The 17,158-nt window shown below is 41.8% G+C and overlaps 1 protein-coding gene across 1 annotated transcript in view; it reads left to right on the top strand.

The window, feature by feature from the left end:
- Positions 1–17,158, top strand: part of LOC140193014 (dynein axonemal heavy chain 6-like) — a gene marked incomplete at its 3' end in the record, with an annotated part of 382,778 nt that overhangs the window by 348,333 nt on the left and 17,287 nt on the right. The window contains exons 55-57 of the mRNA XM_072250467.1: positions 8,904–9,029; positions 12,881–12,975; positions 16,891–17,050. Coding sequence (XP_072106568.1) covers positions 8,904–9,029; positions 12,881–12,975; positions 16,891–17,050 — 381 coding nt within the window. The remainder of the gene's footprint in view (positions 1–8,903; positions 9,030–12,880; positions 12,976–16,890; positions 17,051–17,158) is intronic.

Genomic DNA, 17,158 nt, shown 5'->3' with positions numbered 1-17,158 from the left:
AGTCATTTTTACCCAACAAATACTTAAAAAAATAAATGGCTGGTTTGTTTCTTTCATTTGGAACAAAAAAAAACCCTGTATTAAAGTGTCTAAGTTACAGCTTCCCATTAGTCTAGGGGGTCTGGATTTTCCAGACATCAAAAAATATCAATTAAGTTCCTTTTTATCTTATGTGGTTGACTGGATTTGCAGGGACCCCTCCTCAATTTGGCTGGACATTGAAGCTTCACAAGCAAAATGCCCTCTTATTAATTTGCTTTTCCTCAATAAGATGAAACTAGTTAAGGAATATTGTCGCAATCCAATAACAATTAATACAGTCAGGGCTTGGAGGGCAGTGCGACAAATTGAGGGCAACGCAGCGAAAATATCACCCTTCACTCCAATAACCGGCAGTCCAGATGTTCAGCCTGGCATAATGGATTCTGGATTTAAACTTTGGATTTCTAAGGATATTTTCCATCTAGGAGATTTGTTTGATGAAGGAACAATGATGTTTTTTAGTCAAATAGTACAGAAATTTAACATACCCAACAAGGATATGTTTCGTTTCTTTCAGATAAGAGATTATATACAGAAAAAAATCATTGTTATCTGATTTCTGTAGTTCTGACATAGAAAAGAGGATGCTTTGTTCTAAGGGTGAAGTCTCCATTCGTACTTTTTACAGCATCCTGAGGGAATATTCTTGTGGAGAGGCTGAGCAGCTGGGAAGGGTCTGGGAGGAAGAGCTGGGAGTAGAAATTACAGCTGAAACATGGGAAGACATCTGTGATAATGCAAAGAAAATTTCAGTTTGTAATAGAACTAAAAAACTGCAACTCAAAGTTCTGCATAGAGCCCATCTGACTCCAGTTCATCTCTCAAAATTTAAGACGGGGGTTTCTCCAATGTGTTCTAAATGTAAAGTAAATACTGGAACTTTCACCCACTGTTGTTGGACTTGTCCCAAGCCTCAGGCATACTGGAGTGATATTTTGGGTGAAATGGAAAAGATTCTGAAGGTGGAGCTTGAACTGGATCCAGTGTCTTTTCTCTTAGGCTTACTCAGCAGTCATATTATTAATGCACATCAGAAAAACTTTTTAACATGCTGACTTTATGTACGAGGAAGAAGATTTTACTTTGTTGGATACCCAACAAGGCCCCTGGACTTTTTGGTTAGCGTAAATTAATCATGGAATACATTCCTTTGGACTTTTTGACGTGTATGGTACACTCAAAAGCAAATAGTTTTCATAAAACATGGCAACCTTTTCCGCAGTATGTAGATGTAAATCTGTCTGCTATACTAATAAGGGCTTTTGTGTAGGATGTTGGGGTGATGTCTGTATTTTGATGGAAGTGTTCTGATAGTTGATATCTGTGAGGGGAAGAAATGTAAATGTACCTGTAGATTGGAAGTTTTGTTATGCTGAGCAAAGAAAATTTTTTAAAAATTGAGGAACATTTGGAGTGTTATGCAATATTTCTGCTATAATATTAACATATTCATAATATTGACCAGCAAATGCTTGGACAGCTACTGGAACCAGGAATTCAGCCATTTTATAGTACTAGGTGGACTGCTGCGGCACTTGTGAAAAGCTCTTTCAGCTGGACTACTGCTAGATCCCAAGAGAGGGAATTTGTAGAATGTCTACAATATGGCTTGTGGTAGAGCACACTTGGTGAATAGCAATTCTAGATTGCATGTTATGTAATGACCCAGATTTGATTAGAAAGTTTTAAAGTAAAGAAACATTTAGGAGGTAGTGATCATAATATGATAAAATTCAACCTGCAACTTGAGAAGGAGAAGCTACAATCGAATGTATCAGTTTTACAGTTGAGTACTGAGGCATGAAAGGGGAGCTGACCAAAGTTAATTGGAAAGGGACACAGCAGAGATCACAGCAGGCAGCAATGGCTGGTGTTTCTGGGAGAAGCTGAAGGAAAGATACATCCCAAAGATAAAGAAGTATTCTAAAGGGAGGATGAGGCAACTATGGCCTACAAACGAAATCAATACAGCATAAAAGCAAAAGGGAGGGAAAATAATATAGCAAAAGTTAGTGGGAAGGTAGAAGATTGGGAAGCTTTTACAAAGCAATGGACGGCAACTAAAACACCATAAGGCAAGAAACAATTAAGTATACTGTAAAGCTAAACCAGACAATAATATAAATGAAGGTTAAAAAAAAAAGTTTTTTTCAGATAGTAAAGGGTAAAAGAGAAATGAGAGTGGATATCAGATCGCTGGTAAATATGCTGGGGAGGTAGTAATGGGGGACAAAGAAATGGCAGAGGAACTTAGTAAGTATCTTGTGTCAGTTTTCACGTTGGAAAGCACTCACAGAAGGCCAGAAATGGGGGAGTGTCAAGGGGTAGAAGTGAGTGTCATTGCTACTACTAAGGAGAGGGTGCTTGGGAAGCTGAAAAGTCTGAAGCTAGATACGTCACCTGGACCAGAAGATCTAAGCCCCAGGGTTCTGAAAGAGGTAGCTGAAGAGACTGTGGAGGCATTAGTAATGATCCTTATAATATCACTGGATTCAGGAATGATTTCTGAGGTCTAGAAAATTGCAAATATCACTCCACTCTTTAATAAGAGAAGGGAAGCAGAAGAAAGGAAATTATAGGCCATTTAGCCTGACTTCAGTGGCTAAAAAGTTGTTGGAGTCTATTAAAGAGTGTGGTTTTGGGGTACTTGGAGGCGAGTGGTAAAATAGTCCAGAGTCAGCATGATTTTTTCTAAAGGGGAAATCTTGCCTGAAAAATCTGTGGGAATTCTTTGAGGATATATCGGGCAGGATGGACAAAGGAAAGTCAGTGGATGCTGTTTATTTGGATTTTCAGAAGGCCTTAGATTAGGTGCTGCATATGAGGCTCATTAACGAAATAAGAGCCTACGGTATTATAGGAGAGGTATTGGAATGGTTAGAAGATTGGCTGACTGCTAGGAGGCAAAGAGTGGGAATAAAGGGGACCTTTTCTGGTTGGCTTCTGGTGACTAGTGGTGTTCTGCAGGGATTGGTGTTGGGACAGCTTCTTTTCATGTTGTATGTCAATGATTTTAGAAGGAGGAATTGATGGCTTTGTGGCCAAGTTTGCAGATGATATTAAGATAGGTGGAGGGGCAGTTAGTGTTGAGGAAACAGGTCTTAGACAGAATGCGGGATGGGCAAATAAGTGGCAAATGGAATATAGTATAAGGAAGCACATAGTCATGCACTTTGGCAGAAGTCTCTCAAAAGCAGAAGTGGAGGAGTTTGCCTCATGATCGACTCTGGGTGCATGAATATATCAGTGCTGTCCCAATTCTGCTCACCAGGCCTGGAATATCTAGCAGTAAAGTGCCATTCTTTTTACCTACCACAGGAGTTCTCTGGGGTCATTTTGGTAGCAGTTTACATTCCACCTCAGGTCAATGTCAAGCAGGCTTTAAATGATCTGAGCAATGAGATCAACATGCACGAATCAGACTCATCATCGTTTTGGGAGATTTTAACCAGGCCAGTCTGGAAAAATCACTAAGCATCTACCATCAACAGATCACTTTCAATACAAGAGGAAACAACACACTGGACCATTGCTACACCACCATCAAGAATGCCTACTATGCTATTCCATGCCCTCACTTCAGGAAGTCTGATCACCTGGCTGTACTTCTATTCCCTGAGTATAGGCAGAGACTGAAGACTGCAGCACCAGCAATGAGGACCAAGGAGGTGTGGACAAGGGAAGCACAGGAGCACCTACAGGACTGCTTTGAATCGGTGGACTGGATTGCATTCAGTGATTCATCTTCGAACCTGAATGAGTATGCTGCAGTTGTTACCAACTTCATTAAAACCTGTGTGGATGAGTGTGTGCCCACAAAAACTTATTGTACAATCCCAAACTAAAAGCCATGGATGAACCAGGAGGTACATCGTCTACTGAAGGCTAGATCTGTGCCATTCAAGTCTGGCAACCCAGGCCTGTACCAGAAAACCAGGTATGATTTGCAGAGGGCTATTTCAAGGGCGAAGGGACAATTTTGAACGAGGTTGGAAATAACATCGGATGCACGGCAACCCTGGCAGGGTCTGCAAGACATTACTTCCTACAAAGCGAAACCCAATAGCATGAATGGCAGTGATGCTTCACCACCAGATGAACTCAACGCCTTTTACGCACGCTTTGAAAGGGAGAACACAACTACAGCTAAAGGCTGTGAAAATCCCATTGCACCTGATGACTCTGTGATCTCCATCTCAGAGCCTGATGTTAGGCTGTCTTTAAAGAGAGTGAACCCTCACAAGACGGAAGGTCCTGATGGAGTACCTACCTGGTAAGGCTCTGAAAACCTGTGCCAACCAACTAGCATGAGTATTCAAGGACATTTTCAGCCTCTCACTGCTATGGGCGGAAGTTCCCACTTGCTTCAAAAAGGCAACAATTATACCAGTGCCTAAGAAGAATAATGTGGGCTGCCTTAATGATTATCGTCCAGTAGTACTCACATCGACAGTGTCTTCTTCTTCTTCGGCTGCATCGATTTCGATGTTGACTGAGGCCTGGGCAAGGTTGTATGGAAGACCAGCAGTTGCCCATACTGCAATTCTCCCCTCTCCACGCAACCGATGTTGTCCAAGGGAAGGGCACTAGAACTATACAGCTTGGCATTGGTGTCGTCACAGAGCAATGTGTGGTTAAGTGCCTTGCTCAAGGACACAACACGCTGCCTCAGCTGAGGCTCAAACTAGCAACCTTCAGATCACTAGACTGATGCCTTAACCAGTTGGCCACGCGCCAACACATCGACAGTGATGAAATGCTTTGAGAGGTTGGTCATGACTAGACTGAACTCCTGCCTCAGCAAAGACCTGGACCCACTGCAATTTGTCTACTGCCACAATAGGTCAACGGCAGACGCAACCTCAGTGGCTCTCCACATGGCTTTAGACCACCTGGATAATACAATCACCTACGTTAGGATGCTGTTCATTGACTATAGCTCAGCATTTAATACCATTATTCCCACAATCCTGATTGAGAAGTTGCAAAACCTGGGCCTCTGTTCTTCCCTCTGCAATTGGATCCTCGACTTCCTAACTGGAAGACCACAATCTGTGCAGATTGGTGATAACATATCCTCCTCGCTGACAATCAACACTGGCGCACCTCAGGGGTGTGTGCTTAGCCCACTGCTCTACTCTCTATATACACATGACTGTGTGGCTAGGCATAACTCAAATACCATCTATAAATTTGCTGACGATACAACCATTCTTGGGAGAATCTCAGGTGGTGACAAGAGGGCATACAGGCGTGAGATATGCCAACTAGTGGAGTGGTGCCACAGCAACAACCTGGCACTCAACGTCAGTAAGGTGAAAGAGCTGATTGTGGACTTTAGGAAAGGTAAGACGAAGGAACGCATACCAATCCTCATAGAGGTATCAGAAACGGAGAGAGTGAGCAGCTTCAAGTTCCTGGGTGTCAAGATCTCTGAGGATGTAACTTGATCCCAACATATTGATGCAGTTATAAAGAAGGCAAGACAGCATCTATACTTTATTAGGAGCTTGAAGAGATTTGGCATGTCAACAAATACACTCAAAAACTTCTATAGTTGTACCTTGGAGAGCATTCTGACAGGGGAGGAGCTACTGCACAGGACCAAAAGAAGCTGCAGAAGGTTGTAAATCTAGTCACCTTCATCTTGGGCACTAGCCTACAAAGCACCCAGGACATCTTCGGGGAGTGGTGTCTCAGAAAGGCAGCATCCATTATTAAGGACCTCCAGCACCCAGGCATGACCTTTTCTCACTGTTACCATCAGGTAGGAGGTATTGAAACCTGAAGGCACACACTCAGTGATTCAGGAACGGCTTCTTCCCCTCTGCCATCCAATTCCCAAAGGGACATTGAATCTTTAGACACTACTTCACTTTTTTTTAAATATACAATATTTCTGTTTTTGAACATTTTTAATCTACTCAATATACATAATTGATTTACTTGTTTATTTTTTAATTTCATTTATGATGATTATTATTATTTTTGTTTCATTTATTATTATCATTCTTATTTCTCTCTCTCTGCTAGATTATGTGTTGCATTGAACTGCCGCTGCTAAGTTAACAAGTTTCATGTCACATGCCGGTGATAATAAACCTGATTCTGATTCCGAATAAAGGCATGGTTATTTTATAAATGTGGAGATAATTCAAAAATCAGAGGTGCAAAAGGACTCTGGAATCCTTGTATAGGATTCCCTAAAGGTTAACTTGCATGTTGTGTCCGTGGTAAGAAAGGGGAATGCATTGTTCACACTCATTTCAAGAGGACTAGAATATAAAAGGATGCAATGCTTTATAAGGCATTGGTCAGACCGCACTTTGAGCATTGTGAGTAGCTTTGGGTCCCTTTTCTAAGAAAGGGTATGCTGGCATTGGAGAGTGCCCAAAGGAGGTTCATGCGCATGATCTCAGGAATGAAAGGGTTAACATACTATATGAGGAGCATTTGATGGCTGGAGTTTAGAAGAATGAGGGGTGGGTCTCATTGAAAGGTCTGAACTGAGTGGATGTGGAAAGTATGTTTCCCATAGTGGGGAGTCTAGGAATCGAGGGCATAGCTTCAGAATTGAGGTATGTCCATTTAGGATGAATTGAATTGACATTATTACTTACACCCTTCACATACATGAGGAGTAAAAACCTTTACGTTGTGTCTTTATCTAAATATGCAATGTGCGATTTATAATAAATAGTACGTACAACAGGACAGTCAATATAACATAGAAATATAATTGTATCAACATGAATTAATCAGTCTGATGACCTGGTGGAAGAAGCTGTCCCCGGAGCCTGTTAGTCCTGGCTTTTATGCTGCAGTACTGTTTCCCAGTGGTAGCAGCTGAAACAGATTGTGGTTAAGGTGACTCAGGTCCCCATTGATCCTTCGGGCCCTTTTTACACACCTGGCTCTGTAAACGTCCTGAATAGTGGGAAGTTCATATATACAGATGTGCTGGGCTTTCTACACCACTCTCTGCAGGGTCCTGCAATTGAGGTAAGTACAGTTTTCATACCAGGCAGTGACGCAGCCAGTCAGGATGCTTTCAATTGTGCCCTTGTAGAAAGTTCTTAGGATTTGGAGACCCATACCAAACTTCTTCAACCTTCTGAGGTGAAAGAGGTGCTATTTGCTTTCTTCACCACACAGCTGGTACGTACAGACCACATGAGATTCTCGGTGATGTGTATGCTGAGGAACTTAAAGCTGTTCACCCTCTCAACCCCAGATCCATTGATGTCAATAGGGTTAGCCTGTCTCCATGCCTCCTGTAGTCCCCAACCAGCTACTTTGTTTTTGTGATATTGAGGGAGAGGTTGTTTTCTTGACACCACTGTGTCAGGGTGATGACTTCTCTGTAGGCTGCCTTGTTATAATTTGAGATTAGGCCAATCAATGTAGTATCAGAAATGAGGAAAAATTTATTTATCTAGAAGGGAGTGAATCTGCAAAATTATTAGCCACAGATGGCTGTGCTGGCTAAGTCATTGGGTATATTTAAGGCAGAGGTTGATAGGTTCTTGATTAATCAGGGTGTCAAAGGTTACAGGGAGAAGGCAGGAGAATGGGGTTGAGAGGGAAAGTAAATCAGCCACGATGGAATGGCGAAGTAGGCTCGATCAGCTAAATGGCCTAATTCTGCTCTGAGGTCGTATGGTCTAAATAACAACCATTTTGAAATTAATAATTTTGATATAATGTGATCACATTGGCTGTCAAATGTGATTGTATAGGGTTTGCTGTCCATGAAGTTCTGAACTCAAATGAAGGTCTTAGGTCCTATCTAATATAGATAGCTATGGGTACCCTCACTAAAGGGAGTTTAGTTGTTTATACCCACTATTTGAGCTGTAGGTCACCCCACCTTCCACCTAGATGAGATACTTACAGCTAACAAAGTATTTTAAACACAGTTCATTTCTTTTTAGTGATATAAATGAACTGTTACCCAATTATTCAAATTTGGGTAAAATTCTTAAAACACACTTAAAGCTCACAGAGGATTTCTATTTTGTAATTTCCAAATTACAAGCAATTTCTAAAACTCAAAGGATTTCCAAAATACAGGTACAATTCCTATAAGTTAAAAAGACATACCAGTGAATTGCAGATAGATCATAGAACATAGAAATCTACTGCACATTACCGGCGCTTCAGCCCACAATGTTGTGCCAACCATGTAACTTACTCTAGAAACTGCCTAGAATCTCCCTAGCACACAGCCCTGAGTTCTCTTCACAGAAATCAAAGGCAGAATAAATGGATTCTAGTCACCCTATCTGTCATTCTTCTTTTTGTTCCTTAACCATTCCTAACAAGACTGACTGCTCTTTAACATTTTACTCTTTTGGCTGTTTGGTGACATCACACGCATGTGATGTTTTTCAGTTATGTTCATCAGACCAGCTGAATGCATTCTTTAATTAAGCCGCTGAGGACCCTATTCACTTGTTTACGACAAGAAGCTAAACAAGGAACATTGGTTGGAAGTTTAACTTCCTCAGATACAAATCTTTGACCCCTGGGATAGGATATCTGATAGGAAATTGGGAATGGTTACTCAGAGGGACATTGGTTGGGATTTCAAGAACGGTCACTTGGTTGGACAGTATTTGAAGAGAATAGCCCTTTTGTGGACAATAATGGTGAAACATCAAGGACAATAATTGTTTGGACATTGGAGATGGGCATTTCTGGACAGCTGTAGTGTGATATAGTCATTGATTAACCATCATCACTTTGGATGCTTGTGTGCTCTGTTGACTGCTCATAACACAAAGTAGAAATTTATCTAAGTGTCCCTCTCTGCCGAGAGCCACATACCGAGTGAACTGACTGATATCTGCTCTCCCCAGGAAGTTGAACAGTTAATGAAGAAACTTCAGGATGACACTGATGCTATGGAGGAGGTTCGAGCTATAGTCAAACAGGAGGAGGAGATTATGGCTGAGAAGACACAAGTTGTGCAGGAATACGCCGAGGTAAGCAAATTATTCTATTCCATCCTTTTCCCATGTTTCATTGGCCTGAAATTTGCATGTCTATCTTTCAAGTTGCTAGTTATTCAGTGATGTAATGTGGCTGTGCCTTGGCTTTTCTTGTGACATTTAATTAGTTGATATTTCTCTGTGCATTTTAGTGGCATCAATTGAATGTAGGATTGTTCCATCATACCTTTTCATAAATACAATTTCCCAATCCTAGCAACACAACCAAAATATAAAACTTTGGTTTGTCTGCATTCGGAGTATAATGTGCAGTTCTAGTTGCCACATTATAGGAAGGGTCTGGCTTTAGTGAGGGTGCAGAAGAGGTTCACCAGGAAGTTGTGTGGATTAAAGAGTGTTAGATACTGTATGAAGAAAGGCTGGACAAAATTGTATTGTTCTTTGTAGAACATCGTAGTCTGAGGTGAGACATGGCAGAGCTTATACAATTTTGAGAGGTAGAAAAGGGTAGACAGTCAGAGTATTTTTCTCAGGGTAGAAATGTTAAATACTAGAGGCCATAGCTTTAAGGTGAGAAGAGGATAATTTAAAGGAGGTGTGCAGAGCAAGATTTTTTTACAGAGAGCATAACTGTCCAATTCAATGTGCTACCGATATCTTCTTGCTGTCTAAGTTCATCCTCCCTGCTAATCATGCAGCCAAAATTTGATTTATCAGTTTGACCCGGACCAGTAGAGTGCATCAATGTGCTAAGAACAGGGAATTGTTCACCAGAAGTCAGGAAATTGATGCCCAAAGTCACTGGAGGATTACTGAGAAACATGTAAGATATGACATCGATAAATTTGTTGGCAATGAGTAGTGAAGTCATGTTCTAGGTCTTCCTGCAGTAATCAGTACTGAGGACATAAGAAGCACACAACTCAGGGCTATTCAGCCATTCAAACCAGCTCTGCCATACTACAAGAGCAAAGAGAATCAGGGACTGAATATTCCTACGGCCCCCTAAGGCAGTTCCAAAGCTTCAGTCAGTCCTAGCAATGTCCCAGCCAGTTTCAGCCCAATACTGGCCCAGAGTGAGTAAATCTCAGCCTATTTCAATCTGACACTGGCCCAGTGTTGATGTTCTAGCTGACCTCAGCCCATCATTACCCAGTGCCAGTGAACCCCGGTAAGCTGCAGCCCACTAATGCTGCTCTGCCTTCTGAATGCAGTGCTTCAACTGAGACCCGCTTATGTCTTCAGCTACACACATGAAAGATTCTTAGACCAGAAGAGCTTCCCCTGCCCTGTTCCTCAATCAGCATCGTAAATGCAGATTGTTTAGTCATTTTCACTTTGCCATATGTGGGAATCTGCCATGCAGAAATCACCTGTCACCATAATCAGAACCTAAATTCCAGCTCCCAAGTCCTGACTGGAGTGCCCTGAGGTTGTGGAAGGTGCTCAAGACCTGTGAGCCCTGGACAAATCATGAAAATAGAATCATACAACATGGAAATAGGCCTTTTAGCTCAACTGGTCAGTATCGACCAAGATAACCATCTAAGCTGGTTCCATTTGCCTGTGTTTGGCCCATATCCCTTTGAACCTTTCCTATCCATGAACCTGTCCAAGTGGCTTTTAAATTTTGTTAATGTTCCTGCCTCAACCACTTTCTCTGGCAGCTCATTCCACATACTGATCACTCTCTGGGTGAAGAAATTGTCCTTCCTGTTCAATCTCTCCCCTCTCATCTTAAACTTATGCACTCTAGTTCTTGATTTCCCCCACCCTGGGGAGGAGACTGTGTGCATTGACCATGTCTGTTGACATTCATTCACTGATTTATACCAGTTCAAAGTTCAAAGGAAAGTTATTATCAAAGTACATACATGTCACCCTAAGATTCATTGTCTTGGGAGCATCCAGAATTCTACAAAGAAATACAATAAAATCAATGAAAACTGCACACAGCAAAGATGGATAAACAGCCAATGTGCAAAAGACCACAAGTTGTGCAAATACAAAAAGAAAAAACAAAATAATTAATAATAAACAAACAAACAAATAAATAACATTGTGATCAAGAATTGTGGAATCCTTGGAAGTGATTTCATAGATGGAATGATTCAGTGTTAGGGTAAGTGAAGTTTTGCACTCTGGTTCAGAAGCCTGATGGTTGAAGGAAAATAACTCTTTCTGAACATGGTGCGATGGGATCTAAGGCTCTTGTACCTCCTTCCTGGTGGCAGCAGCAAGAAGAGAGCACGATGTGGGTGAGGTGGGTGATGAGGGTCCCTGATAAAGGATGCCACTTTCCTGCAACAATACTCTGTGAAGATATGCTTAATGGTGCAGAGGCTTTACTGTGATGGACAGGGCTGTATCCATTACTTTTTATAGGCTTTTCCATTCCAGGGTATGGTGTTTGCACACCAGACTATGATGCAAACAGTCATTATACTCTCCAGAGCACATCTATTAAAAGTTTGTCAAGGTTTCAGATGGATTGCCAAATCTTCACAAACCTCTAAGAAAGTAGAGTTGCTTGCATGCCTTCTTTAGATAGATAGATAGATAGATAGATAGATAGATACTTTATTGATCCCAAAGAAAGTTACAGTGTCACAGTAGCATTACAAGTGCACAGATATACAAATATTGGAAGAGAAGTAAGAAAGAATAAAAAACAAGAGGAGGTCATCACTTCCCTGGCTGTAGGTTGACTCATTATTGAGCCTAATGACCTCATATAGCACTCTTTGGAGCAGTGCAGTTGTCTTAGCCTATTACTAAAAGTGCTTCTCTGTTATGATAAGATGGCATGCAAAGGGTGAGAAACATTGTCCAGAATTGCCAGGATTTTCCACAGGGTCCTTTGTTCTACCACAGCCTCCACTGTGTCCAGTTTGACTCCTGTAACAGAGCCAGCCTTTCTAATCAATTTACTGAGCCTGTTGGCATCACCCGTGTTGATGCCATCGCCCCAGCACACCACCGCATAGAAAATTGTACTGGCAACAACAGACTGGTAGAACATGTGAAGGAGAGGCCTGCATACTCCAAAGGAGCTCAGTCTCCTCAGGAAGGATAGGTGACTCTGGCCTTTCTTATACACAGCCCTCTAAGTTGATGATCTGTTCAAGTCTGCCATCCAATTGCACCTCCATGTACTTGTAGGTCCTCACCACATCCATGTCCTCACCATCAATAGTAACAGGGAGCTGTGTAGGCTTAGTCTTCCTGAAGTCCATCACCATCTCCTTTGGCTTACTGATGATGACCTTCAGATGATTCAGCTTGCACCATTTGACCAAGCTCTCCACCAGGGCCCTGTATTCATCCTCCATACTCCCTTTACATGCTGGACCCAGGACAGATCCTCTGAAATAACACTGAGGAATTTTAACTTATTGACCTTCTCCACTTCTGTTCCTCAATGTGGACTGACTCATGGACCTTCAGTTTCCACCTCAAAAATCAGTAATTGGCTCTTTGGTTTTGCTGAGAGGTACAATAGGTGTTGCACTGTTCATCTAGATTTTTAATCTCCCTCCTATATGCTAACTTGTCACCACATTTGATCCGGTCAATGAAAGGGGTCATCAGCAAACTTAAGTATGGCATTGGAGATATGCATAGACTCACGGTCATAGGTGTAAAGCAGGTAGAGCAGGGGGCTAAGCACGTAGCCTTGGGGTGCACCGATGTTGCTGCCAATTCAAACTGACCGGGGTCTACAAGTGAGGAAATTGAGGATCCAGTTGCACAAGGAGGTATTGAGTCCTAGGTCTTAGAGCTTATTGATTAGTTTAGAGGGGATGATAGTGTTGAATGCAGAGTTGTAATCAATGAAGAGCATCCTGATGTATGCATTGTTTTGTTCCTTTGTTGATCTGCAGCAGGCAACCAGTGAGCTGAAAAATGTTCTTCCCATCCTGGGCCAGGCCATTAGTGCACTCCAAGCACTGGACAAGAGCGACATTTCAGAGATCAGGTGTGTCACATCAAACTCTACCATTGTCCGCGCCAGGTGGAACCATGGTATACCAAACCTCGAAACTGTTTAATGTCAGGACTAACAACTTTAAGTGGAATGGTTTTGAAGTGGGAGCAGGCATCTGAGGAGTATGCACACAAATGGTTGAGCGTGAAGAATAGGTTGTTGAAGGTACAGTTAGCACCCTGGCAGGTTTGGCAAATGTGAGGAGTTGAGTTTAGGCGGTCAAATGTAAAAGGAAAGTGGCAGGACCATTGAAAGCAGTGATGTGCAGAGATCTTGTGGTGCAAGTCCATAGCTCCTTGAAAGTGAGCACGTAAGTTCAGTAGATAAGGTGGTAAAGAAGGTATATGGCATACAAGAGAAAATCTGCAGATGCTGGAAATCCGAGCAACACACAAAAAATCCTGGAGGAACTCAGCAGGGCAGGCAGCATCTATGGAAAAGAGTACAGTCGATGTTTCGGGCTAAAACCCTTCGGCAGGACTGGAGAAAAAAAGCTGAGGAGTAGAAGATCTGGGTAAGCACATGGTCAAAGGGTTGGAAGGCAGCAGGGATTGCAGCAGGGGAGTAGTGAGAGAGAGTTTCGCCTATCGCCTGGTGTTTCTCTCTCCCCTCCCCACACCTTTCAAATCTACTCCTCAGCTTTTTTTCTCCAGTCCTGCCAAAGGGTTTCGGCCCGAAACGTCGACTGTACTTTTTTCCCAAAGGTGTATGGCATGTTTGCCTTCATTGGTTCAGGCACTGAGTATAAGGGTAAGGAAGTTCTGTTGCAGTGATATAAAACTTTGGCACTTAGAGTATTGTGTTTAATTCTAGCCACCCCATTACAGGAAGGAGGTGGTGGCTTCTTGCAGAAAAATATTAGTTTCACTAATTTGATAGGGTATTTTTGAGGAGGTAACTAAAGAAGATTGATGGCAGTCGACATTTTCTAAATAGATCTTAACCATATAACCATCTAACAATTACAATTAGTTGGGCCTTGACAAGGATTCACATGATAACTTGGACCAGAAGTTTAAAGCACATTGAATTCAAGGTAAGCTGGCTAAAAGGATTCAAACTTGACTTGGTCATAGGGGGAAGAGGGTAGTGCTGGAAGGATGCCAGTGGATTCCGGCTAATTGGGCTATCAGTTAATTGGGGTAGCTACTTATGTGGGACAATTCTTAAAGAACAAAAACTAATCAAGAAAATAGCTGAGATTCCATTTGTTTATTTGGGACACCCTGCCGCTTAATTGGGGCAGGAGACTGTTGCTGAACATTTTCTAACTAGCCTCAGACATGTGCACTTGTGTAGCTGTTAGACACTGCACCATGCGTAGAGCAAACAGCTTTTAAATAGTGTCAGTTGTATGCGCTTGTGTTCAAAAAGCAGTGATTTTTATCACTGATCGTTGATGAGGACCAAGCAGTAAGACAATTCAGAACCGTTTTGCTTACTGTGTCTTCAAGCATTCAGGCTTGGAATGCCAGAAATGGCCAGGGGTGAAAATGAAACATTTTTACTACTTCAACAAGTTAGGACTATGAAAAATTCATCTTGAGTATTACAATGAAAATGAAGATTTGGAGAATGCAATCATCGATGGAATTGTATGAAGATAGTCCATTATCTGCACTAGGTGTCCATGCAGATTTTGTTCATTTACAGTCAATCAAAAGAATGCATGCACTGGATAAATTCCTCTATCGATAACTATTAGAAACTAATACACTGTTGTATAGTTCTATAGCAGTATTCCTAGTGTTCTAACTTGTTCTATATTTTATTTAAATACATAATTTGTTACTCAGTTAAATGGTAGTGTGGCTTTTTTGTTTTTAACTATTTCCATGAAACTTTGGCTAATCACAACAGCCACTTAATTGGGCCAAAATGTACTGATCCTCATGTGTCCCAATTAACCAGAATCCACTGTACTATGTGGTACCCTCATTCTTTCTGGTATATATTAACAGCTTAAATGTGAATCTAGGAGATATAATCAGTAAGTTTGCTGATGACAGGAAAGTTGGTGGTGCTGTGGGTAGTGAAAAAGATATTAAGACTCCTCAGGATGTAGATCAGACGGTAAGTTTGTTGGAGCACTGGCAGATAAAATTTAACCCCAATACGTATGAGGTGAATGAAAGGATACAGGAATGTTGGTAAACATCCTTAATTTCAAGTCTATAGCTCCCTGAATGTAGCAATATGGGTAGGTAAGATGGTGAAGAAGGCAGATAGAACACTTGCCTTCATAGACTGGGACAGAGAATATAAAAGTTGATATTATGTTGCAACATTACAAAGCATGGGTTAGATCTTATTAGCAGTATTGTGTACAGTTCTGGTCACCACACTAAAGGAAGAGATATGATTGTGCAGAGAATGCTGCCTGGATTGGAGGACTTTAATTAGGTGGGGAGAACATGTTTCTGCACTCTACAACTCTATGACTATGATGAAGCAAGGATGTGAAAGCAAACTCTTATGTGTCAGTGTGAATATGGTTTAATTTTGGGTATTGTACATTAGGAAGAGAGGTGCAGTGAACAGTAGCAGTATGACTACATCCAGTGGCCACTTTATTAGGTACACCTATACACCTGGTCATTAATGCAAATATCTAATCAGTCAATCATGTGGCAGAAACTCATGGTATAAATACATGTCAAAAGGCTCAATTGTTGTTCAGACCAAACATTAGAATGGGGAACAAATGTGATCTAAATGACTTAGATTGTGGAATGATAATTGGTGCCAGATGGGATGGTTTGAGTATCTCAGAAACTGGAATTTTCATGACGACAGTCTCGAGTTTACAGAGAATAGTGCAAAAGACATACAGTGAGCACCAGTTCTGTGAGCAAAAATGCCTTGTTAATGAGCGAGGTTAGAGGAGAATGGCCAAACTGGTTCAAATTTACAGGAAGGCAACAATAACTTGAATAACCAAAAGTAACAGCATCTCTGAGCTCACACGTTGAACCTTGAAGAGTATGGTCTGCAGGAGGTATCTAATAAAATGGCCACTTAGTGTCTGTTATTGACAAGAAAGAGAAGCTTGAACCAGTAATCTGGAGTTGCAAGTGCAAATGGCTTTATGGAAGGGTGGTTACAGCTGAATTTAAAGAAAAACAGTTACTGACTATCATTAAGGCTCATCTGTCACCACTATCCCTGAGGACACCATGAATGGAACAGTGGTGCAAATAGAAGAGCAACATGTTGTTTCTGTGGAATTTGCATGCTCTCCCTGTGATAGGGTTTCTCCTTGGTACGCCAGCTTCCTTCAAAGACCTGTATGTTGGTAGAGTAATTGGCTGCTATAAATTGTCCCCATAGTGTATAGATGAGTGGTAGAATCTAGGGACAGTAGATGAGAATATGGAGAAATTAGATTACAAGGAAAAATATTGAAGATTTGGAGTAACCTGAGGTGGAAAATTGAAAAATCTGAAAAATGAGATGAACATGGCCATCCCCTGAGCAAAAGTGGTTCTACAAGTCTGTGAATGTACCAAGGATAGTAGAGCAAATACTCTCCTGTGCTGCTAATTCTACATTTCAACCAGTTCAACACTGGAAACCTAAGCAGCTTTGACAGCCAAACCTTGGCAGTCATTTGTAGGGGCTGGCTAATCTGGGAATAAGGGATTTCTTCTTTATTTGCTCAATTGGATCCCTCCAAAGCACCACAATAACTACTCTCTCCCACACCCTCTGTCACTGTATCGTTACTGATATTAATCCAACTTCTCAAACTGTTCCTCAGTAAACACCCCTGCCCCAACACATTGCTCCCCGAACTGCTGATGAAAATCCAGCTCTTCTGCCATCATCTAGCAACTCCGTCAATGTGCATTGTCCCAGTATGACCACGATTGTTTGACAACGCTGATCTTATTGTCATGTGTACAGGGTTTACAACAGCCCACCCACTCTGGTCCTGACTGTAATGAATGCTGTGTGTGTGCTGCTGCAGAAACCACCCCAGTGGGCAACAGCTAAATTACTGCTCAGTGACCCTTCCTTCCTGAAGCACCTGCTCAGCCTAGACAAGGATAAAATACCTGAGAAGGTGAGATTCATTCATTCTCTCTCCACCCCTCCCCCCTTTCTCCCCTCTTTCCCTCTCCCTCTCCTCCCTCTCCCCCTCTCCCCCTCCCGCTATCCCCTGCCCCATCCC

Source organism: Mobula birostris, unplaced genomic scaffold (genome assembly GCF_030028105.1).
Source record: "Mobula birostris isolate sMobBir1 unplaced genomic scaffold, sMobBir1.hap1 scaffold_348, whole genome shotgun sequence".
Taxonomy (NCBI): domain Eukaryota; kingdom Metazoa; phylum Chordata; class Chondrichthyes; order Myliobatiformes; family Myliobatidae; genus Mobula; species Mobula birostris.
This window is presented reverse-complemented; position numbering and strand designations above follow the sequence as displayed.